This window comes from Drosophila sechellia, chromosome X (assembly GCF_004382195.2).
Source record: "Drosophila sechellia strain sech25 chromosome X, ASM438219v1, whole genome shotgun sequence".
NCBI lineage: Eukaryota > Metazoa > Arthropoda > Insecta > Diptera > Drosophilidae > Drosophila > Drosophila sechellia.
Window position 1 is genome coordinate 1,749,067 of NC_045954.1, and position 24,124 is coordinate 1,773,190.

Sequence of the window (24,124 nt, forward strand, 5' to 3'; positions counted from 1 at the left end):
ATACGCGGGCACTTTGTTGTTGTAGGTCCAAGCAGTTGGGCGGTGCGCTAGGCTAACCGTTATATTCTTGTTAATAATAGGACTGATTTAAACAAGTTGCGCGTGCATTGTGCTTACGAAAGTAGATTCAGTGTGCAGATGACTGGCGAAACAGCGAGTTCCCAATTTGGTGCCAATTTCTCGATTTTCATGGCCCGGGATTTACTTTCGAGTGCTGCGTCGTAGAACGTTGTTTTTTCTATTTTGCTCCCCAAGAAGTGACGTCGAACCGGAAATATACAATATACATACGACTCTTTTGCTTTTCCGCGTGTTTATTGTGCTTATTTTTTATGTGCGTGCGACAGCCAGTGCCCAGAAAATAACTCTAAACGATGAGAGTAGTGCTGATGCAACCAGAAGAAATAGTGATGCAAACAGCGCCATAAGTAGTGGCAGCCAAACACGAAACTGTCCTTGGAGGAACAATGGTGCAGCTTAAGGAGCAACATCAGTGTAACTAACAGCAAACGAAGCAGTAAGCAGCCACAAGCAAACACAGCAGGCGCAACATTAGTATTCAGAGCAATAAGATCCCAAAAGCTGCGTGCAACGACAACAGGCAGTGCAAAATGCTGCTGGCGGATATCGGGCAACATGAAAACATGCTACCGCCCCCCTACGTAGCAGCAATCAAGCGAAAGACCGATCCAGAGCAACCGCAGCAACGCAAGCAGCACAGGAGCAACATCCTCGGAAGCAACAACAGCAGCAGCATCAACGGCGACATTCGACACCTTCAGAGGCAGCAGGGCAAAATGTATTACAACTCCAGTTCACGAACCTTTTGGAGAAAATGCAGATCGGCTGCCCCAACGAATCTCATGACCACAATACCCACTAACAACGACTTGTGCAACACAGCAGCAGCGGCAGCATCAGCGACAACATGTGAGTTTGTGATTCTTTGCCTCTTTGCTTTGCGCTGTTCTGCCTGTTTATTCAGCGTTCGCTTTTTGTTATGATGCGGCCTAATCGCAGGCCACACGTTTCGGGTGTACGTTCAAAAACAGCTGCGCACACTTGCAGCAGTCAGCTGATTGCCAGCCCCACACGCACAGTGGTGCACAGCACATACATAAGCGACATATCGCAGCCACACATACTGCACATCCATCGGGGGCTGGGAGTTACATTTTTGAAATATTCCGAACGACCAATATATTAATTTGTTTGCTTCTTCTGCGACTTAGTTCTCCAGCTTGTTATACACAACAAATTCCTGTGCACAAATTTATGCAAAACGTTTTGTGTCCATGCATCATTGATGGCTTCCATTTGACAAACTTATTTGAATAAAATGTATTCTTATCGAAGGCAATTAGTTGGCTTATCGCCGAGACCTGAGGAATGTTACAGCTCCAGACTGAGAACAATATGAACTATAAAAGTGATACCACTGTACCGCCGACCAGGGCTAACAGGGCAAATGCAAAGTGCTTAACTTGACCGGTCAAGGATTTTGCGGAGGAAAATAAAGCATCATCTCACCACCACCAACACCACCATCATCATCATCATCATCATTGCGGCCTTTGTTGTTGTCGCTGTGAACGTCATGATGATCGCATGCAATAAATGCGCCGGCAACAACAATGAAGTCAACAACAATCACAAAGGAGCGAGGGAGAGGCAACGCACTCGCGAGGTCAAAGTACGTCAATGAACTTCGGTGCCGAAAGAAAAGTTTGTTTTCGAGGTTGCATTTAATGGCAGGAGAAATGGCGAGTTTTGTTCGGCTACTGTTATTTGGGTTTGTTTTTGTTTTTGCTTCTGGTTCTTTTTTCGATTTTTTTGGCAATGGCATTGGCATTGGCAAAAACATCAGCAGTTTCTACTTAGCGCCCCATATCGAAAGCTCGCGAAATAAAATAAACAATAGGTTCAATGCACCTAAGACGCAGTAGAATTCAGTTTGAGAAAGCTCCCTTGATATCTGCGAAAGCTGCTCACTCGTTTGGCCTTCAGAACTCGGAAACGTAAATCGCATATCGCATCAAATGCACAAGCACCACCCGCGCTTACTACCCTTATATTAATTTATAGGAATCACTCAATGATCGGATAGTTTTCGCATTCTTAGCGCAACTTAAACCGCATTGCGTATATCACATGTGTGACATCACGTTAAGTATACGACATGTGTGACGTCACGTTAAGTATACCACAGGTGTGACATCGCGTTAAGTATACGACATGTGTGATGTGTCTCCCGCGCACTCCCACTAGCTGCGTAAAAGGTATCTGATACTCGAGGAGCTCTCTTATCTTACTCTACCATTTTCGCTTTCACCCAAAGAACGTCTAGTTTTCGCCTGCGCAGCACCCAACTAAATCGCATTAAGTACCACCTGTGTGACTGCTGACAAGCAAAGTAATTCTTACTGCTTTAAAATAACTCGTATAGATATTCTTGCTCTCCGAGGATTAATAATCGAAAAGGCGATTAAAAACCAAGCCAATAAAGTCAACTTCCGGAAGAGAACTGTCAGAGTGCTTCGATTTCCGCATAAGTTCGCCGCTGCGCTGCACTTTATCTCAGTGTCATTTGTGGCTTTTATATGCATGTTTTCGGGATCTCTGTGGGTTTTGGCTACCCGGCAGACAGGTGGCTCTCAAGATAAGCGGGGGATCCGATACCCGCCTCCCTTTCGCAAACGTGTTTGCAAACGGATCGTACACGAAAGTCGGGGCCGTGTGCCAAGTGTACATACACATATGTACATACAAATATGTCTGCGGATTACTTCCTGTGGCAGATGAACAAAGAAGCTGCGAGCAGAGGCGCGAGGCATGAAAGGAAGAGCGCGACAGACAGGAAGCGCGAAAACAATTCACAGTGGTTCTTAATAATTATTTTTATGGCCCGAGACCATGAGCCACGATTGCCACGCACACAGCGTGCCGGTGATAATACGCAATTTATTGATTGTTGGGGGACAGGTCGCTTGCAACAGCTTGTAACAGCTTGCAACAGCGAAATAAAGCCACCTTATTCAGATGAACAATGAAGTTCAAACTTAAACGCCACAATAACTATCTAATGGATGACTAAGCTCGGTGGGTCTGGCCCATCGACTTTGGCCCTACCCCAATAATTTCCGCTGCAGGCAGTCAAGCGCTCGCAGTGGTGGTGGGTGGTGTATGATGGGGGTGTGTTCCGTATGTTCCGTGTGTTCCGTGAGAAGAAAGCTCCGGTTCAATCACCCACAAACACCTGATTCTACAAAGCCACGCGCGCAAGTGGATGTTGTTGCTTATCTGCGGCCAGCGGAAAGTTCAAGCACCTGTGGCAGGCAGCTGCCTCTCTGCCCGCCACCCGCCACCCGCGTCCTTGAGTGTGCCGCATTGCAACAGAAGTTGAGCCCTCACTTTCGCTGAGCGGCATTTGCTATACATATATGTACGTCTACTCGTACCACACGGACGTCGCTTGCCGCAAATCGCGCACTCTCCTTCTCTGTGACCGATTAGAGTGCACACGCTCGGCTGTTTGCGAGCAAAAATATACACAATAACAAGTGTATAAACAATTGCTATAGCCGCAATATCGGTTCGTTACACCGATAAGAGCTTTGTGGACATTTTTTCGCTTTTCGAAAGTTCAAAGTTTCCTTTGGCGGCGGGCACGCACACGAGAGACGTGTTGAACCTTCGCCTGATATCGCATGACTTACTTAAATAATTGCATCGCCATTGATTTGAGACGGCAGTTACGTCATTATCTCCAGCAGACTCCTCAGATGATTGACTTGTTAGCCATTTGTTAAAAGCAGCGCATATGGTTAAGCACTTTAGTTTTGAAACTTTACTTTATGTTGCAAAAATTTGTTTATTTTCAGGTGAGTAAAACCTCCTTATAACGACGCTACACAAGCATAAGTCAACGCTTTATCAAGTATCTCTGAGTAAGTGCCATCATCCTTAAAGATATTGCCCACACAAGGCTAGTGACTTGAAATACTGGCCATAATATAACTTAAGCAGATTTGTGGAAAAAGGCCAAAACCAATCGGAGATTCATTTCGAAATTGCGCATTGGTGGCGAGTCTGAAATTTGAAACAAGCGCCATATACATATTGGTTATTATTCATAACAATATTAATATACAACTTGTTGCGTTTCGAAAACAATTAGCCCGAAATGCGATTTCGTATAAATTTGGGCCTGCCGCATAAATTAAATTGGTTTTAGCCGAAAAAACGATTATTTATCATTTATTCCGAAGTTTAAAATTACCAAGCAACTTGCTATCAAAGTGGGGTCTGGTGAATACGTATGAAAACGTTGTTTCATTGGGATTGATATCTTAGAATAGAAAACAAGCTACTTGTGTTGGGCTGTTTCTGGAACTTGTTTGACTTAGCTTTACTGATTATTCTTTTAAAAAATGGTGGGTCGAAGGAAAGTTTTGAGCTTAACAAAACATCAAAGTCTTGATTCGTATTAAGGGTTAGAAATAATTGTTTCTCGGTGTATCAGAGGATCGACAACACATCCGGGGGTGTCTCTAGTGAGCGGGAACAAGGTTCAATGACCAAACCCCAAAACACACAAACCAGAAAGCAGTAAGCAGAAAGCAATAAGCCAAAACTCACTCGGCCAGATGGGTGGCAAATGTAGGCGAGACAGACGACAACAGCCGCAAGTTCAATGTTGTATGCTATACGGCGTCTATATAGTATATAGATCCGTGTGCATACCATATATTAGGGGTTGTGCAAGGCAGGCGGCACACCGAGTCATTAACATCGGCCGAAGTTCGGACAACAAATGATTCGTTGAACCCAAGGAACAGATAGAAAGTGTGTGTGTGGGGGGGGGGGGGGGGAGGAACAGAATTGGCCAAGACAATTGCCTTTTCTTGGAGTGATGAAACAGCCCCTGCAATTGCAGCTCGGGATTTCACAAGGACACGTGTTTTGTTTCTCGAACAAAGAGAAAATATATTTTATTCTTCTAATGTGGTATAGGCGCTGTCAGTTACCGCGCACACTTATCCATCAATAATTGAAGCGATTCCCGACGATGACATTGATAAACTTTTCTGGCTGACGTGGCCCAAAGCTAGGCGTTACTACATTAAGGGGGGATACGCATATTTGATAGGATCGCCCAATACACGGGGGATCGAGCGTTTTCCTAACAACGTCATTGGCAATTTGCTGACGCAGTTTGTGGAAAGTTGGTGAAACTGGTGGGTGGGTAGTGGAGATACAATGAGTGGGTTAGGTTAGGTGCAGATAACAAGTAGAGTACGTGCAGTAAAAGCAGTAGAAGCGCAGTTTATTCGTACGTGTTTATTCGGGGCATTCGAACCCCGAACCCCGCGCACTTGGAATCCACAATTTAATTTTATACACTTTTTGAACGGTGCAATAGCAAGGTATTGCACTGCTTCATCATCATTTTTGAAAACGAACAATAGTCATTAAAGTTATGTTTGTTCTGAAAATATATTAATTTATTGCGAGGGAACTCAAACTAAAAATGCTGCAGGAGATTGAGCATCGTTTAAAGCCGAACAGAAGTGGCTCACGTGCTTTTTCAGTCGCACAGTGGAATTAATCCGCTGAACTCATAACTTTTATTTTTGGCTGAAAACTGTACTTACCCATATGCTTTGATATGAATATCTCTGCTGAAAAGTAATTTACATTGGAGAAGTTAAAGTGGAAAGTTAGAGTGGAAGGTTAATTTTTTTAGCCCACTGTGCGATCGCGACCGCGTGCTTTTCTTGTGAGAGCGAATGGGAGATTGCTCCCCTTTCTACACTTGACGAAACAATATGTGTATTGTCATGACTTTAATAGCGTCATATATAAAAATCAAGTTTGAAACCAACAGGGCGAATTAGTAATATTTTCCAGCATTTACTGAAAACATGTTTATTTTGAATTTAAAATTGTCAGAAATATTTGATGATGCTTTTAATTTGGAATCACATTCATTAAAACACTTGAGACTGATACTGTGAGTGTTTCATGAAATGAAGTGCAGTAGAGAGCGTGAAAGTGAGTAGAGAGAATTTCGCTGTCGTATTGAGCGAATTTCGAATGTCTCGTCAAAAGACCCGTTTCTTTCGGTGTAAGACTTTTGGCGCTCTCTTCTCGCCGCTCTCTTTTCGCTGCGACGTCGACGTCGTTCGTTTAAATTCCGTTTGATTCATTTTCATTCGACGATTCGCCGTCGCCGCACACGCAGAGCAATCGCTGCGCGCTCCGCGGACAAAAAAAACTGAAAAATAAATTAAACTGTTTTCCCACGACGCGAGTTTTCCGCGGCGGTTCTTGGCCGATTTGACTTTTTGGATTTTCACCCGTCTAACTGAGCTTTTCCGTTCAAGAGGCGTTCTTGCGTTCCTGGCCACCGATGCAAATCAATTACGCCAGATTTGCAGTGCAAAACAATGGCGTTATTTGTGCAACAACAATTACTAACACAACGGCAGCAACAACAGCAAAATCAACAAGAGCGAAAAAAACAACAACAAAGGCAAAGAAGCAGACAGCGCAGGACATTCAGTTAGTTAGTTCCCCGAAAGGATACGGCTCAACTGCTTCTGTGAAAAATATATCCCTACAAATTAAAAAAAAAAAAAAAATATAAAAAAAACTCAAAAAGTGTCCAAAATCAGAGAACTCGAACCGAATTAAGAAATCGCTACAGTTGCACCTGCGCAAAAGAATTGCCAACAAATCGATACCCGAACCTTATTTTCTTTTCTTTTTGTTCGAGTGAATTTCGAAAGTGTCCGAAAATACAAATTGAAAATACAAATTAAAGTTGAACAACTAAAATCACAATGGAGCAAATAACGAACTACTTCGAGCACATGGATTACGTGTCCTTTGGCGTGGTGGCGCTGCCGTGCGTCGTCATCGCCGTCTATGGATTCCTGCAGGTGGCCAGTGGCCTGGCCAAGTGCAAAAGTAAGTCCCAAATGCCAGGTGTGTGTTTCCACCTGACTCAACATCAAAAACGGCTCGCTGACTAAGCCAGATGCCAGTGACACGAAAATAACTCTTGGCTTGCGGGAAGGGTCACCTTAGGCACTTAAGTCATCAAGTTGAACTGTGAACCGAATTAAAGAGGATACTTTGGGATTCTTAATACCCAGCATATACGGAAGTATTGTATTGCATTATTCATAATTTGGCGACTGATTGATCGGTAAAGGGCATTGTTCATCGCAGGTGATACCAAATGAATTTCGCTATCTTTACGGTGTATGGCTCGCTGTCATTGATCAAATTGCTGTGGACAGTAAATGGCGTTTAAACGTTTTATCTAGATGTGGCTGAGAAACGAAGTGACTGGCAGTGGAAACGGGGAAGCATTGTGAGCCACATTTGCCACAATTGTGTCCAAGCGACCGCAAAGATTTTCCCACTTCACGGATCAATTAGCCTAGCCGCAAGTGAAGTACACTTCTCGAAACTGGAATCTAGATTTCTAGAACTCAACCTAATCTACTTTCGGCTGAGAAATGGAGCAGCATTGGCATTTCCAAAAAAGTCTCGGCTCTCGCATAATGTTTAATCATATTTGCCTTAAAGTGTTTGAGCTAGAAACAGCTGCCGGTCTTTCCCCCACTCCCCAACTGACGCACATACATATGTACATACATCCGAGAAGCCGCTTCGCCGCTCGAAATGGGTTTATGGTATTTATAGCCCAACTATGGGATCGTTCGGGAACTGGGAACCGGGAAGTGGGAAGTGGGAGCCGGGAACCTATGGCACTACCTGACCTACCCCTCGCAGTTGTGGAGGCGATAAGAACTTCAATTGCAATTAATCAGAGAGTTTCTGGAGGCAAAAAATGACGGGGCGGTGGGAACTAAAAAGATATCGTCGCTCTGGACTTGGGACAAGGAAGCAATCGAAATCAAGTTTTTGTGTCAATCTTGATATGATTTGGCTGCGGTCTGGTTTCGGTTTCTTTGTGCGAAAAGAGTGTGTTTATAAACCCGATGTTTACATAATAATCCCCCAGTCCCAAAGTCCGCGAGCAACTTTCATTCGGCAAACCAATTTGCATGGAGCCGGGTACGAAAATGACTTTAGGTTGCCTACTTTCTTTTCGGTTGAGAAAGGTCCGCCCTCTGGCATCTGCAAATCGGAGATGTACGTATATGTACCACACATATACGTTATACATATGTTTATGCATATACTATATACATGTAGTAAACATTTCCCGCTTACTCTGCCTGCCGCCCCTTCTTTTAATTTCATTTGACTTTTTCCCCGGCTATTTTCGGGCCTTCTTGTGAGTGTTTATTTCGCCTTGCTTTTGTTATTGCCGCCCGCCCCATCTGCAAATTGAGTTCATTTATTTTTACGTGTAGGCAGTAAACGAATTTCAATAAATTAGCTGAGATACGAAATGCAACGCGGCAAATTAATCAGTGGCGGAAAGTTGGCTGAAATCTCTTGAATCATTGGACAGATACTGGCACGGATACTTATATTATATGTATACGTTTACTTCAGAATTAATACTTCTGGAACGTTAATTTGAATATGATTGTTTTGGAACTATCTTTTTTTGTCGTACTAGCCCAATTGCACAATCTTAAGTATCTTTATTTCAATATGAGCTTGGCCACTTCAGCTAGTAGCGTCAAGTTCAAGTGCAATGTATTTTATCTTTTTGAGGAATTTCCCCACTACTCGCTGTCTTTGAGTGCTTAAATACAATTGTTATTACTTTTTATTTAATAGCTTGCTTGGATTTCTGGAGAATCAGACCGAATTTCTCGCGCAATTTGTTCTTATCAGCGGGCGTCGTAATAATTTGCTAAGGTTTATGTGTTTATGGGTGTTTTTTCTCACCGCGCTAGTTGTTTAATTTGTTTTCCATTTGTTTTCCTTTTCCCTGTGCATGACATTCCATTCACATTTCCATTTGGTATGCATTATTCTCCGCCGTGCCTAATAACATTGTGTGTTATATATTTTTCGCGGCTTGAAAATTTGTTGCAGATCTCTGGTCGAGACTCTGAAATCACGAAATCCCGCCGCGGCGTCATTTATAATTGTTTATACTATACATTTTTAATGCCAGATGTGGCGATCGAGAGCCCGCCGCCAATTCGAATCAACAATTTGGCGATTAAAGAACGCGATAAGGCTAGTTTAGTGGCTGAATTATGTCTTCCTAGCAATTCAGCACTCGACTAGGAATCAGCTAAGATTTAGTTGAAACTAAATACCCGCTATAATAACATCAACTCTTTCTGAGCAAATGCTCCGCTGTTCTCAATCATGCTTGAATCCACATTCTAATACGCTTTCATAGATCCAAAGTGAACCAATTCAAAAATCCCTTTGGTCTTTTATTTGCCTGACAGCAGTTAATCTGCCCAAATTTGTTATACAACAATTTATGTTTATTAATCTATTACTCGTAAATGGTGTCAGATGGTGTGCCGCTGTTATTTTTAACACACACTCACACACACGCTTGCCACACGATTTGCGCGACAGAATTGAAAATTTCGAAATTTCGCCTTTCGGCAGAGTGTGATCATGCTTCTTTACATAATGTTTTTGAACTCTTGTCCTAATTTGTGTGCTGGATCGAGATCACGAATGCGGCACGCCGTCTACGTGTGAAATGATTGAAATCGAAATGATTCGAGTTCAAGGGTCGTGACATAATAGGGTCCGCACAGCCACAGCCGAAAGTGAAATGTCAAAGAAATTTGCTCTTGCCTTTGCCTCTGCTTTTGCTTTCTGGTTTTGTTTCTGCCATTCGAAGACCGGAGAAGACCAAGACGTGACATAAGAAAGGTCGTTCGAAAAGACCGAGACCCCTGGAGTCGCTCTTCCATTTGCATTTGCATTTCCATTCCCATTTCCAGTTTCTTTTTTTCTGCCCGATGATGGCCAAGTCCAAAGCCAACGCCAAAGCGAAAGTTTTCGCCTCCCCGGTTTTTTTGTATTTCATTTTTTCGGTCGAACTTCTTATTTAACAGCTTCGTTTTCACTTTGGCTTGTTGTGCTTAGCTGTTTATTTTTCTTGCCGGTTTCTTTTTCGTCGGTTTTGCTGGCTGCTTTTTTCTTTTCTTGGATACGTGCGACAATCCAAAAATGAGTCGAAATGTTTTTCAAAACTAATTTTGAAACCGCTGACTCACCCAGACGGCGACTGGGTGAAATTATGAAATCCCCATCCATCATAATTCATTTGATTAATGCTCATACTAGCTGTCGTCGATTTTCCAGATTTCTCATTTTCAGGTACCTTAATTAGGAGTGAACATTTAATTTATCGCGATATTTATATCTTTCCAAAGATCTACAGAAAAAGCATTTCGTTCATCGGAAAATCGTTGGCTCCGTGATCTGGCCGTGTTGCAAGCCAGATTTCCTATTTCCTAATTACCCGTTACTGATCCGCCAAAGAAAAGACCAACCAACCACTCGGCTCGTTCCTCCTCCGCTGGTTTCGTTGTCAGGTGATGCAAGCCAAATGGGACTTAGACACAGACGACATTCGGACATTTGTCAAGGGGCCCGTCAGTGGGCACAATAGGTCGTCATCCCCACGGAGTAGCAACTCAAATTGCCCGCTGCATTCCGGGTTGATAACACTTTGGTCGACGTAGCGAAGTTAATTGACAAAGGCAACAATTTGTTAGCTGTCCAAATAGAAGGGAGAAGCCCTAATTTTTCCTCTTCTGCTGCCACCAGCTGCAATATTGTATAAACACGAAGGGATAATAGCTTTTTAATCCAATCAATGAGTACACTTGCTTGCATCAAAAGCAACTCAAATGCCAAATTGCGTAAATTTGATATTCGAACATAAACAAACTGAAGCACTGGCGCTAAATCAGCACGTTTGCTTTCTATCCCCCCCGGGACTACGCTCCTGATTTACATATAAACACATTTTATTTATGTATTTAAATGTGTATGAATTTATTTGGTGCGCGGTGAGAGGCGAACAGCGATCTCAGCATTTTATCAAGAAATCGTATTTCAAAGATATCGCACACAGAACTTGGAACTCTATGGTCTTACTTTTAAGGGGTGATTTACGCAGGAAGTGTTGGGTAACTGAAATATAATGGAAATATTCCCTGATCGGATGGTTGGATGATGGGATTATCGAATTATCGGATCGCAGTATCAAAGCCGTTTTCTATGTGGATATGCAATACAATAATAAATACATACATGCCCAGGTCTGTTGGTGTATCTAGAACAATTTATAGATAAAATCTATTCAATTGTTGATCTTAATTTAGAACAACGAGTGGGTTGTGTGATGCTGTGATTTCCTCTCTATAAACGTAGTGTTGGATCCATCACCGCCCCATCTATTTCCCCGACTTCTGATCGCATTCCGGTCCAGTTTTCCTACCAAATTTGCACACAAATTTTACACTTTCGCCATTCGATCAAGCCATATATTTATTTACCTTCATACAAGTACTTAAAGCCTCGAATGACAAGCGTGTCGAAATCCAAGAATAAAGCACGGAAGCTGCAAAATACAATATGAATTAGCCATTTGGACGGGGTGTGAGTTGCGATTTTGGCGCCTGTGAGCTGTGCCATTATTGTTATGCAAACACACTAGTATAACTATCTTATTAAATATATCGTTTGTTAGTCATAATAATATCTCTTTTCTTAGTCTAAGCTATACTACAGAGTAGTAGGGGAACTACAGTGACTTACCCCAATTACTACCCACTTTCCCATCGGGCCATTTACCTCTGCCCTCTAACTTCTTTCCTCGATTTTCCGTCTTCTTGGCCATTTGATTTGTGGGCCGACGTGGTTTCACTGCCACCGAGTCTACAAAAGTCGGTGGTTCGGCCCTATGTGTTGTCTGTATTTACCTGACTTCTCTTTTTTATGTGCTTGTCGGTGCTATTTACTTATGTTTTTTACAAGTGCAATTGAGGTTACTTTCTATTTAAAATGAAATAAATAAGTACATGCATGCAAATGGAGCTCTGGGGCCAGCCAGGCGATCATTTTGGCTTTCTTCGTTTCTCCATTTCATCGTCGAGAAGTCTTGACCAAAATATGTATCTTCTGGCCACCGGCAAGTCTTTTGGCTCACTGGAGGCATTTTGGTTGTACCCCGATGATCGATTCCATTGCGTGTTGGTCTTTTCAATTTTATCAATTGAAGGCATTGAAGGAATCTATGTGCATAATAGATGCCTGTGCGAGCCCAATAACAATTGATTTTCCTAATTGGTTGCAATGAGAGCTGTGTGTGAAAAGTACTTTATGGTCCACTTTTCCGTGGGAAAGTCACTGTGATGATGAGTTCGCAATGCCGCTTACTTAACATTTTGCCAGTGTTTTCTTTTTTGTCTATTTTCCACCAGTTTTGTGGGCTGCCTGCACAGCTGGCGACGTGCATCAAAATCAAAATTTGCCATCATTTCTCTAGCTGTCGTGCCCTTGTTCACTCAAGTGTTTGTTAGTATTTTGGCTTTTTATTTATTTATTTATTTGCTGCCCCTCTATCTCGGCAGGAGGATGGTGCTTACTGTTTGTCTTTTCGCCGTATCTCGTCTCGATTGGCTTGCTTTGGCTCTATATTTCGTATTTATTGTATCTTGTATCTTATATTTGCATGAATGGGTCACTGTGCGCCCCCATTTGTATTACTTTTATTACTTGGCTGCCTTCGAAAGAAATAAATCATCTGGGTTTGTGGTGTGCGGATTGGTGGCCGTGCATTTGGTGTGCGTGCTTAAAATAGTAATATCCCCCGAAGAGCAATCGCATCGATAACAATACGTCAGCCGATTCTATGCCATACTACACTATACAAAAATAATAATAATAATAATAATAATAATAATAATAATAATAATAATTACCATAAATATTTGCCTCTTCGCGTCGCTCTTTTTTTTGAATGAAAATGAATGAAGGCGAGAATTCGTCGTGTTTTCGCTCCCAAAGAAAAATGCAAAACATGCCAAAACAAAATGCGAACACATTTTGTCAAAAGTAATTTTTCAACGAGCGGCCAACAAAATGCAAGATTATACTATTACTATTATTGTTATTAATAAAAAATCGTAGGTGCACAGACAAGTATTTCCGTTCGGTTGTAGATTGCTTCGAGCACACCAATTTCGTTCATAAAAATACTATAACTTTTCTCAGTGCAAGTATCGCCATCTCCATCTCGCATATTTGTGTGTGCCGCGAAACCACAAACAAAAGGAAGAGGCAGCCGCGGACGTCGAAAACAATTGCAAATTGTGATAAACTAGAGAAAAGAAAAAATATGGGTCATCCTCATTAGAAAGATACCAGGTGAGCCACTTGTTCTGCGGTCTGTTACTGCCGTAGATAAAATATCGTTTTGAGGCGTGGAAACTGGGAAAACGAACGGGGTAAACAATTACCAGCTGAGGCCAGGCATAACGCCCAAGAATTTGGAAAAAATTTGGAAAATTCTTTTTCGAATAATTGCACAGATCAAAAACTCATTTCTAGCATTTGGAATATCCGCTGATTTAAGTGCATTTATCATTCAACTGCGCGCAGACATTCACATTCACATCCATATCCACATCATTCACATCTCTTTCGACCCGCAAATATAATTTTAATAAAGACAGCGCTTAATGAAGATGATTTGTTTTGACAAGTGTCAGGATTTTTTGGTCCACAATATTATTACGATACTTGGATTGTAGTTGCCTACGCGTTGTTGTTGTTCTTCTTCAGTTCAGTTCATTTCGCGTTGTCAAAAAAGTGTCAGAATCGCAGAATTCTGACAGCAAGCACGCGGACTCTATCTTAAATGAACTCATCCCTCCAATTTTAATTTCGGAAAGCCAACAAATAAATAAATACGAGAAAATAAGTCGAAAAAAAACACATTTGGTTCAGCGAAATTAGTTGATTTGTTTGTGGCGTTCATGTATTTGAGTAAACAGCAAATTCCATATTGTCCTCAATTAATAACAATATTTAAAATATAGATGCGCATTTGAACTAAATAAAAACTACTATACTTTTTCCAATAGCACCGCTAAAGGGACTCCTCCGTTGATAAGCCTATCAATTCCACTTTAGATTGTAAATTAATAGAGCGGTCATCATGTTTTGAAGGAAGAAATCAAGGTGAATTAAGGTCTAAATATAAAATCAAAACATTACATAAAGAAGGAAATGAGCAAAGACGTGTCATAGTTGTCTGAAATAGTCTAAGCCATTTAATTTTATTTAAAAGTCGAGACATTGAAATCAATTTGGTTATTTTATTCCGTTGCTACCTAAAAAGCGGAAACAAATATTCCCGTGAACTTTCTTCCGTTCCGGAAAGATCATGGTAAATGGCGTAGGCGACTGGTATTAGAAAGCATGTAAAATAAAGCGCGAAAAGCCCATGAAATTTGTCAAGTTGATACCGCATTGCGCATACGCCATGTGCTCAATGTCGTCATCGGAAGCGATTTGTTTAACGATTCCTCGAGTCAGCCCCCATACCCCATTTCCAACCGCATTTATTGTGCGCCACACAGAACACTTAAAACAGTCAGAGCTATTATTTATTATTTATTTTTATTTATTATAAATAAACAAATTATTTATTGCGTCTTCCATACGAAACCATCAGACGATGTTGAGAAAAGGAGCTGGCTTATCAACAACAGCCAGCCATTGGAAACCTCACCCTTCATCGCGGCGATCTCTTCCTTCTTTTTGATTAGGCCAATCCCCGAAATAAAAAGGCAGCAGCGGCACGTCCCAGGTTGATAAGTCTTCCTGTTTTTTTTTTTTTTTTTTTTGGCACTGCCTTACATCAATCTAATTTACGTTTATGCGGCCACAATACGAAATGGCAAAAAGTTCTAGATGTTCGCGCTGGGGGCACGTAATTGAATGCGAATCACTTAATTTTCTATGGGCTTGCACGTATTTTTATGGCCAGACCGCAATTATACAATACATTAAGGCCGCATTAACATTTCCGGTCCCCTCCGAAACGAAACATTGGTTATTACAAGAAGCACACACGTGTGCCTTTTCAAAAGCCGACTTAAAACCCCACAGCCCAGAGCCCACATCCCAAAACCCTAAACCCTAAACCCCAAACCCCAAACCTCTGAGAAAAGTTCGTTAGCACCACCACCCCGCACTTAACCCCCAGTGGAGCCATTAAACCCAATAAGGGAAACTCGTTTTGTGATTTTGCACGCCGCACTTTAGAGCCTCGGGAAAATTTCCACTCGATTTTTCGGCAGTTTTTCGTTGTCTCGGAGTTCGGAAAACTTGCATGCCAAACTCCCTGAGTGCACATGCGACGGACGAGGAGAATGTGTATCTTTAGCTGTTATGTATCTTTATCTGTATCTGTAACGTGTATATGTATCTGTATTGGCGCAGCACACACGCATGCGCGGAAGCGGCGTCATCATCGGCTTAAGTTTAGGCTTTCAGCTGTTGCCATGCGCCCAGAAACAGACACATCCTTGCTGAAGTACCTCCCTCGGTATACCCTTCGTTGAGCGAAAGGACATGTGTCAAGTTAATTGAATAGGAATCAATGACCTAGATAGAGAGATCAGTGCTCATGTCTTCTTGGGGGAATTTCGATATTAAGAAATGACCGTAAGACGCCATCCCTTCCTTCTGAGTGAACTGAAGGGTATCCAGAGTTCGATGTGCATGTTTCTCTTGAAGTTTCTCCCATTGTTCGGCCCGCTGTTATGGTCTTTCCTTAATGATCCGCTTCAGTTGGATCCCCTTTTGTACTATATTCGCTCCTATTGTCTGGTTTCCTTGCCTTTTTGCTTTCGCTGATATCTTCACTCGTCGTTCTTCGTGTGTGTGTGCGTAGATACATATGTATCTGCACACTGCGCACATTTCGCGTTGGGATTCATTCAGCTTTGGCGCGCTACATTTTCCGAGTTTTTCACTAACTTGAATGAATAGTATTTCGCCCTTCGATCATTATCACAGTGCCAGCGATGATGATGATGATACCGATGGTGTGTTCGGTGACTACCAAAATAGAATGCATTTCCGTTTTGGCAAGGCGGCGAGAAAACAGAGAAAGAGCGTGGCGGTACAGTGGGGCCTGGGGTGATTGGACACACGTGCCCAGAACGATCTCAACGAACTTGTCGCATTCATAAGCCTGAGCCTTTTTCCAAACTGGTTCTACGCAATAATATCATTCTGATTTCGATTCGCATGCCGATTCATCGCGATTCAGTGCGACGGCTCCGCACATAAATCACACGCCCTAATTGCCGACGAGCGAGGGGCGTGGCCGCAGGCGAATTTCACGATTTTGCATTCGCCAAATGAATATTACCAAGAACAACGCCAAATTACCCGATTATTTCGGACAATTCTCGCGCTCTCAGCCGCCAGTGCACTGCGCGAAATCGGAGTGGTCAACGGGGACAGGTGCCGTGCAGAAGCAATTGACACAACCCGATGGCAGGCCAAGTCTTTTCTCCCAGTGTGGGGGGTGGGTGGCGCTGGAATGGCGGCAGGGCAGGCGGTACGCACATGGAGCGGCGCTAGGCACGAACTGGTACCTGTTTCGCAAAGTCGTCATTTTGACTGGCTTTTGCTCGTCTTGGGCTTTCAGACTTTCTGGCGGACTTTTTTGTTTTATTCCTCCATGTATAATTTTTACATTTTTCGGTTTTGTGCGATCCGTGCAGTTGTTATTGTTTTTGGCACTGTGGTTCGCCATAAGCGAATAATTGTCGAAATTCCAAGACTCATTTATGGTTGGCCCAGTGAAAGCGAACCAGATGATGAACCTATCGTTGTGTTTTTTTTTTAGTTTTTGTGTGCTCGCCGGCTAAAAATACCGGCAAAAGTTCTTATTGAGTGTTAAAATTCACACGCAAACATGAAAGACTTCACGAACATCATAACAAAACTAATTTTGTTTTGGCCAGCGCAGAGGAAAATTGCGAAATACGTGGAAAAACAAATTTCCCTAACATACGAGAGTACATCATATCTAAGGAGAATAGATTGCAGTTGCCTGTGAAGCGGCTTGTTTTGCATGTACAATTCACTTGAATATGAGTTCCGCTATTTGAAAACCCAGAAACCAAATGCCCCAAAACATAGGTTTCCACTCAACCCAAATGCATACAACAAACTATGTACTACTAGTACATATGATCCAAACGAGTTGAGCCACTCGCACAGGAAAGATATTCGCCGGCTGGCTGCCTGTAGTTTTATATAAATCTTTAAACTGGATTCAAGCCGTCAGCCATGCGCACATCGGCTTTTTATGAAACTATGCGAATGTGAATGCTATGTGGATAGCATGATTGGCCTGCCTGCCCTATGAGTTCACTGGTTCCGAAACTGAAAGCGAAACTTAAACCGAAACCGAACCCAAAACTTTTGAATTATGTGAAAAAAGGTTTATTGGAAGTTCTGGGAAAAAGTTGGGATCACATGCGCCGGTAGATTTCCGTTTTCTCAGCTCCTTGGCAGTTGACTTTGTGCTGTATTATATTATTATCAACATGTTATCGGAACAGTTCAAGACACTTTCAAAACAAACTAAACATTTTCACAAAACAATCAAAATTATTGCCGTTTGTTTTGCATCGTTTTGTCTTTAGTGAGCACACACAACACCGCCAACCAATTCGATCTAAATTTTTCAAAAGCACTGGACAAGCGGATAAGCGTAAAAACTGCATACTTTAGCGCATAGGTTTTAACTGGAAGTTTGGGGTCAAAGGTTAACAACTAAACAGGTCGCCCCCACACAGCATAGCTAGTTGGAGAGTGTGCATCCAACACAAGAAGTGGTCTGATGTCGTCGCAGCGAAAAACCCATCCAATGGCATAGCTCATACGACCCGTTGGTACACATTATCTAAGTAGGAAGCGTGTGGGGGGCGCACGTGGTCGAGACCTGGTCGAAAAGCCCCACAAACACAGTGTGACTTGGCCTAGGTTTCATTTAACCGTCGTCACCGCCGCCGCCAGCGAAAGAGTCGGCAACAGAGATATAGAAAGAGAGAGCGACAGAGCGATGAATGCGCTGTATTCCCGCTTTATCAGCGGATGATTCATTGTGTCGTCATCGAAATGTGAATTGCACGACTATGGGCTTTTTCGCTGTGTTTTCTTGGCGCCCAGCTGTTGTTTATATCGCGAGCGTTCGCTAATCGCGCCATTTAGTTGTCTTTCAACTGCAAGTGTAGGCGGTTAGCGAAGGTTCGCCACCAAATTGAAATATTTCTCCTAATCCAACACCTGATCTCCGCTCACTGATTAGACAAACCCAGAAAAACAAGACGAGCAAAGCCTCTGTGGCCAAGCCCGAAACTAATTCGAACGCGTTTATGTATGCAGCGGTGCGATGCACTTTTTTCTCGAAGATTTCCTACAAGCACATCTACCTAAGATTTGTAAGTTTGGATCACGCAATTGGAGACTTATAATATTTATATGCGGGATCTGAAGCCATAGCTCATCCACTCACCACTACGACTTACTAATGCCCTGTCCTCTCTTCCAGATGACAAAATGCAGAGTTGCAACAAGGACAGCTGCAGCAGCACCACCACCACCAACAACCACAACATTACTACAAGTAGCAACATCGGCGGCAGCAGCAGCCACAAGCGCTGTCCTCAGAAGTACACCGGCAACAACCTAGCCGCCAACAGCAACATGCTGGCCTACCAGCCGCAAGCCACCGCCGGTGGCAAGAACTCCACTCGCAAGGGTCGTCACAACAACAACAAGCAAAATCAGCAGCAGCAACAGCGGCATCAGTTTGAACATATCCAGAAGCGCAATGGAGTCGCTGGAGGCACCGGATCCGCTGCACCCACATCCAACTGGCTTCAACGGGGCTACGCGGGAAGGCAGTTTACCAATTCTTCATGCATCGAAGGTGAGTGCTTGCACCTAATTACTTTATTGATAATGGGTCAGACGGCCTAATTACATACATGGATAAGCAATAGGGATCAGCCTCCGACCATTTCTCTGAGTCACTTGACCAGCACTGACCGCGACCTCTTGCCGCGAATTTCGATGGTTCTGCGGGGGTTTAGTCAGTCGTACGCCCACATACATATGTATATATTTGGTCGTATCTTGGCTCATGGGTATCGGAGTAAAGACGACGCTGATTCACGATTTCGCATTGTTTTTAATAAAATTCCAAGCAAATCGGCCGGAATCTGAAGTGAATCACACTCAGCCCCGAATTCGGCGTCATCGCCGCTAACGGCAATGGAAACGGGAACGCCAATTTGGATCGTATCGGGTTTGCGGATCGGGAACGGTTATTTCGAGAGCGTCATTCCCGCAAACGGCGGAGTACAGAGAGAGATCTATGTTTCTGGGTCACTTGATTTATGGGCGGAGGATTCGAGTTGCTCATTACAATGCCTCTGAAGGGAGAGTTGCCACAATAATGAGCAGCACTCAAGCAGAAGTTTTGGGAAAAGCCTTGTGATTATATTTTTGTGAACCAAATTCTCATTCGTTTATGATTTCCTATTAATAGGGTGTTGTTTTTCCATACTGCGCTTCGGGGAAACTTATGTAAAATCCACTCGAACTGAAGCGATATCTATTTATACGGAAGGTTGTTATCAAACAGGCTCTATCTTTGAGTAGCCCCATTCGAAGGGGGCAAGCCCCAGGTTACCAATAGTAAAGCTCTAGCACCTTACCACTAGAAATAAGCCTTATTCGCAATTGAGAAATTACCAGGATAATACATATGTATATAGCCACTTTCATTCGGGTTTTCTTTGGCTGTGGATTTCGCTTTCGTTCGCATTAAAAATCATTTAAAAACGCGTCGAATCGACATAAACAAAAGAAAATTAAATAAACAAACAAAGGCGCATATTCTTCGTAGCTAGCAGTCATAAAAACATGAGGAAACCTAGCAAAACATTTACATTTTTCGCCACTTTCATAATGTATGCGCATCGGGAATTTCGCTTGTCTATTTATTGATCGGCCATTATGATTGAAAGCGGATGGCTGATTGTTATGGCACATAAATCACATGGAAATTGGATTGATACTCATATAATGTGTGATACCGATACCGATTTTTTTATTATCGATTCCAGTGTAATTTTGTTTGTTCGAATTTTCCACTATTTATTTTTGGCATTAATCAGCGAAACTTTCCAGAATCGGGTCTAAATAATTCTGGTTATCATCGAACTGGAATAAAACGTGTATTTGTGGGGAAAGCTAAGACCCAATACAGAGCAGCTGATTAGAGCTCAGATTTTTAAGTTCCCAGTCAGCTGGCGCCTCTTGACCATTTGTGCTTCTTATTTGCTCTTGCTATTCGCTATGTGCTATTTGCTATTTGCTATTTGCTATTTGCTATTTGCTATTTGCTATTTGCTATTTGCTATTTGCTATTTGCTATTTGCTTTTTGCTTTTTGCCGTATCAGGTGTATTATTGGGCGTAGTATCAGTGGATCGATTTGATCAAACGATGAACTGATAATCGACGTGGACCGAACCAAGCGTACATACATATGTTTTGCTCACTCGTTACGCAAGCGATCGTTTTTTCATTCATTAGCACTTGGCTGGAAAAAAGGTGGCCTAGAGCCCATTTCATAGATCTCCGCATGGCCCAAGTGAGATTTGAACTGCGCCAAATCACAAAACTGGTACTATCGTCATGGTTCCCGAGCGGAAAATGCTCCCAAAAGACTTTCCCTACAATTTGCAATTGCTTAGATTGAAAGAGCCACAAGTACGAACTTGAATTCCCCATTTTTCAGTTTGGCTAGATACCTTAGGCTTGGACTTATTCGCAGCATTGTCTCAATTGAGATGGCAGGCCCAATTATATATCATTATATTATATCGATTTCGGGCTATATATGGTATACAATATGTTTTATCTTTACGGCACTGGTTTGGGCTTGCCAATTTGGGTGGTGACAACCAACAGACCAACCAACTGCACAGCCACCTCTATGCTCTGTCTATGGGTGCACGTTTATTTTTAGTTTCGCCGATCTATTTCCATTACTCCCAGTGTACTTTATACACACACGCCTGCTCGCATTATTAACCCATTAAAGCCCGCTGTAGTTGCACTACGCAACCGTAGAAGTGCTCGCAATTCCGTCCATTGCTGATCATCATCTCATCATGATGAGCAACCCCATCGCCATTCTCGCATTTCTCTGCCGATCCGTGGAATAGCTCGCAAACGCCCCTCCACTTAACCCCGCCTCCTCTTCCTCTTCACCACACCCCGTTCTCCGACGTCTGTGATTCCCCGCCGCCGGCAATAGTCAAGGTCAACGTGTTCGCCGTTTAGCCACCGGCCATTTACCCATTGTCTGAGTCCGTGTCTCCAATACGACATCATCCGCTCAGATCCGATCCGATCCGATCCGATCCGATCCGAGCCAGGGAAGCCAAAGATCACCGAGCCCAGTGGGCGAGGCTAGAGGAGAAAGTTCAATGCGCAACGGATTCTCGCTTATTATGTCACAGATACTGAAAGATAATTCTGGTTTCCCAACGATTACATCTGGGTTCTAGGCTATATTCATAGCTATCTTTATTGACACGGCTTCGCAACAATCCCTTTTCAGCAGAAGGAGTACTTGTTTTCCATTGTGCGGTCATAAAAATCATAAGTGCTTAGCCAGAACTAAAACAAGATATTCTAAGTATATGCTTTGGAGCTCATAAAGCCTTTTGGATGCTATTAAGCTATTCCCAGAACATTCAGCGCAAAGTAAATATTTTTGAGCACACCCAATTAGCACATGAAGATTATTAATCGCTTTTAATTCTGAAGCAACAGATTATCTAATGATTCGGAGGTATCTATCTAGGTATCCGTATTTGTATCTGTATCTGCATCTCTACCTGCGAGGTACGACTCACGCATATCTAGATTTACCCCAAATGCTGTGAGTAATTTCGATTTCTCTTTCGAATAGCAGCATTGTTTTCGACTGGAGATTATTAAATCTTTGTCCCCCTTCTGCTGACCTCAATGACCGCATTTTGCATACGCATGCCACTCGTGTGCATTATGTTTGATATATGTTTGATTAAATGTGTGATATATCGTAGATGGTATATGGCATATGGCTTACACTATTGGACTATGCCAAACTTTGGACTGACGACGGGATGTGGTGACATAGGTATGTACGTGAGCGTGCTGGGCTCGCTCGGCGTCCATTAAGTAGTATCATAGTTATATGTTTTTCGCTCAGCTCAAAGCCAAGTTTTCGGGCTCATTAAAAACGCGCAAACCAATTGCGAGACGAGTAATTTTGTTCGTTGTCTTGGCACAGGAAGCGGCGCATAAAGCCGAAGGTCGTTTTTAAGTCGCGCCAAATCATACAATGGGCACTCCAAAGCCGAGCACCTGGGATGCTGTGTATGCTGTTGGATCTGGGCATCCAAATGGGTGCCAGCCTGTCCCAGTGTGACGTGTGATACCTGAGAATCATGACAAACGTTGCGTCACTGGTGGGGCTCACACAAACAGCGGTTCATCGTCACCAGGCCAGGGCTATCTCTCAGCCAACAGCTGTTGAACTCATATGTCCAACCCGAGTCGGTACGCGTGATTTGATATTTCGGGATTGCCGCATCAGAGGAGGACTGATTAGAATTGCGACTTTCGGTGCTCCACCACCGCACCCGCTTCACAATCAGAATCGCAGTAGAAATCGGAATCCGAATCAGAATCACAATCACAACCACTGGTCCGGGGAGACCATCGCGGCACTCGAGGGAACTTTCGGGCGCTGTTGCCGTAGGTAACTGCGAATTGGCCAGTCGGGAGTGGAGAACTGTGGGCCCCTGGACACGCACATCTTATCACCGCCCGGTAACCAAATGTGGGTAGCCGCCTTCAGTCTAGACACAGGAACTCAATTCCAGCCATGTGCGCTAGAATGGCTCCGCGACTAGAATATGAGTACTTGGACTCGGAACAGGAGCTAGGCAATCTGCGCTCGCAATATGATAGTTAAATTTGAATTTAAATCAATTTCTACGCCACTCGAGTGCAACTACCATACATACTATACATATTGCCCACACACTGCGTGCACCCATGGATCAAGACTCGTCAGTAGCCTCTGTGCTAGTCTCACTTATTTAACTAAACTATCTAATCGCGGGCTGTCAAGTGTTTTTATTTTACTCTGCTAAGGTTAAGGTCTGGCTACGCGGAGAGATTGAATGCCCTTGGAGTTGGATATTATCACGTCAAGTCACCATAAAGTAGATCTTATAAATAGTCGTTTCGTCTTGGGCAAGACGCAATAGGTTTGCCTAAATGTTGCTCCCATTTCCCCAAAGCGCAGAGTATCAACGACTTCGCCCAAACTCTCGATCATAAATTTCGCTATGTTTACCTTTCAGTCGGACGTAGAAATATAATATGTTATTCTATGCTTATTCAAGGCTGCTTGGGGAGTTCGGCGCGTGCGTGTGTCGCCGATAGTGCTCCGAGAGTCGGACAGATGGCCGACCAGAAGCCGAAACACGCCCAAAAGCGGTCACGCCTTATCTAATCGCTGACTACGCACTCGACGCCCCATGTACTCTGCCCATATGTACATACATATGTACGTGATGGACATACCCATTTGGGTATGTGGGTGCTCCTCTCACATGTGCGAGTACAAGTATAGTACATATGTAAACCATAACCCGATCCAGCCAATATCGTTTCCCGCCGCCTGGTGATCCCATCGGCTCTTTGGGCATCCAGCTCACGTTCGGGTGCTTAGTGGCCCGGCGTCCTTCGGCCGGGCGAAGTCAACAAACCCACCAGCCATATGATTTATCTATGCGCGCATTGAAATTCAATTTCAGCCCGAGTGGCTGCCACCATCTGGGCCCCCTAGGGACCCCAGGGGGTGTGCACATAGTACTCCATATCCGCTGATGATGTAGTGCTTGGGGAGCACATGGGTGTTTAAGGAAGTGCTCGAGCGCCTGTACCCCAAGTAGGCTGGTAGCTGGTGGGAAGCGGAAGAGCCACTGCCAAGTGCCCTATAAGAAAGTCGAGTGGCGGAACAGGAAGACGCACCA

At 43.3% G+C, this 24,124-nt stretch overlaps 1 protein-coding gene across 4 annotated transcripts in view; it reads left to right on the plus strand.

The window, feature by feature from the left end:
- LOC6616032 overlaps nt 1–24,124 on the plus strand; it is a 28,239-nt gene continuing 4,115 nt past the window's right edge. The window contains exons 1-3 of one of the 4 annotated variants that reach the window (XM_032724472.1): nt 876–930; nt 3,882–3,947; nt 18,566–18,946. In XM_032724472.1, coding sequence (XP_032580363.1) covers nt 18,574–18,946 — 373 coding nt within the window. In that variant the 5' untranslated portion in view covers nt 876–930; nt 3,882–3,947; nt 18,566–18,573. Of the gene's footprint in view, nt 931–3,881; nt 3,948–6,213; nt 6,973–18,316; nt 18,456–18,565; nt 18,947–24,124 lie in introns of those variants that run through there. The other 3 variants (XM_032724470.1, XM_032724471.1, XM_002040362.2) reach the window with 3 other exon arrangements.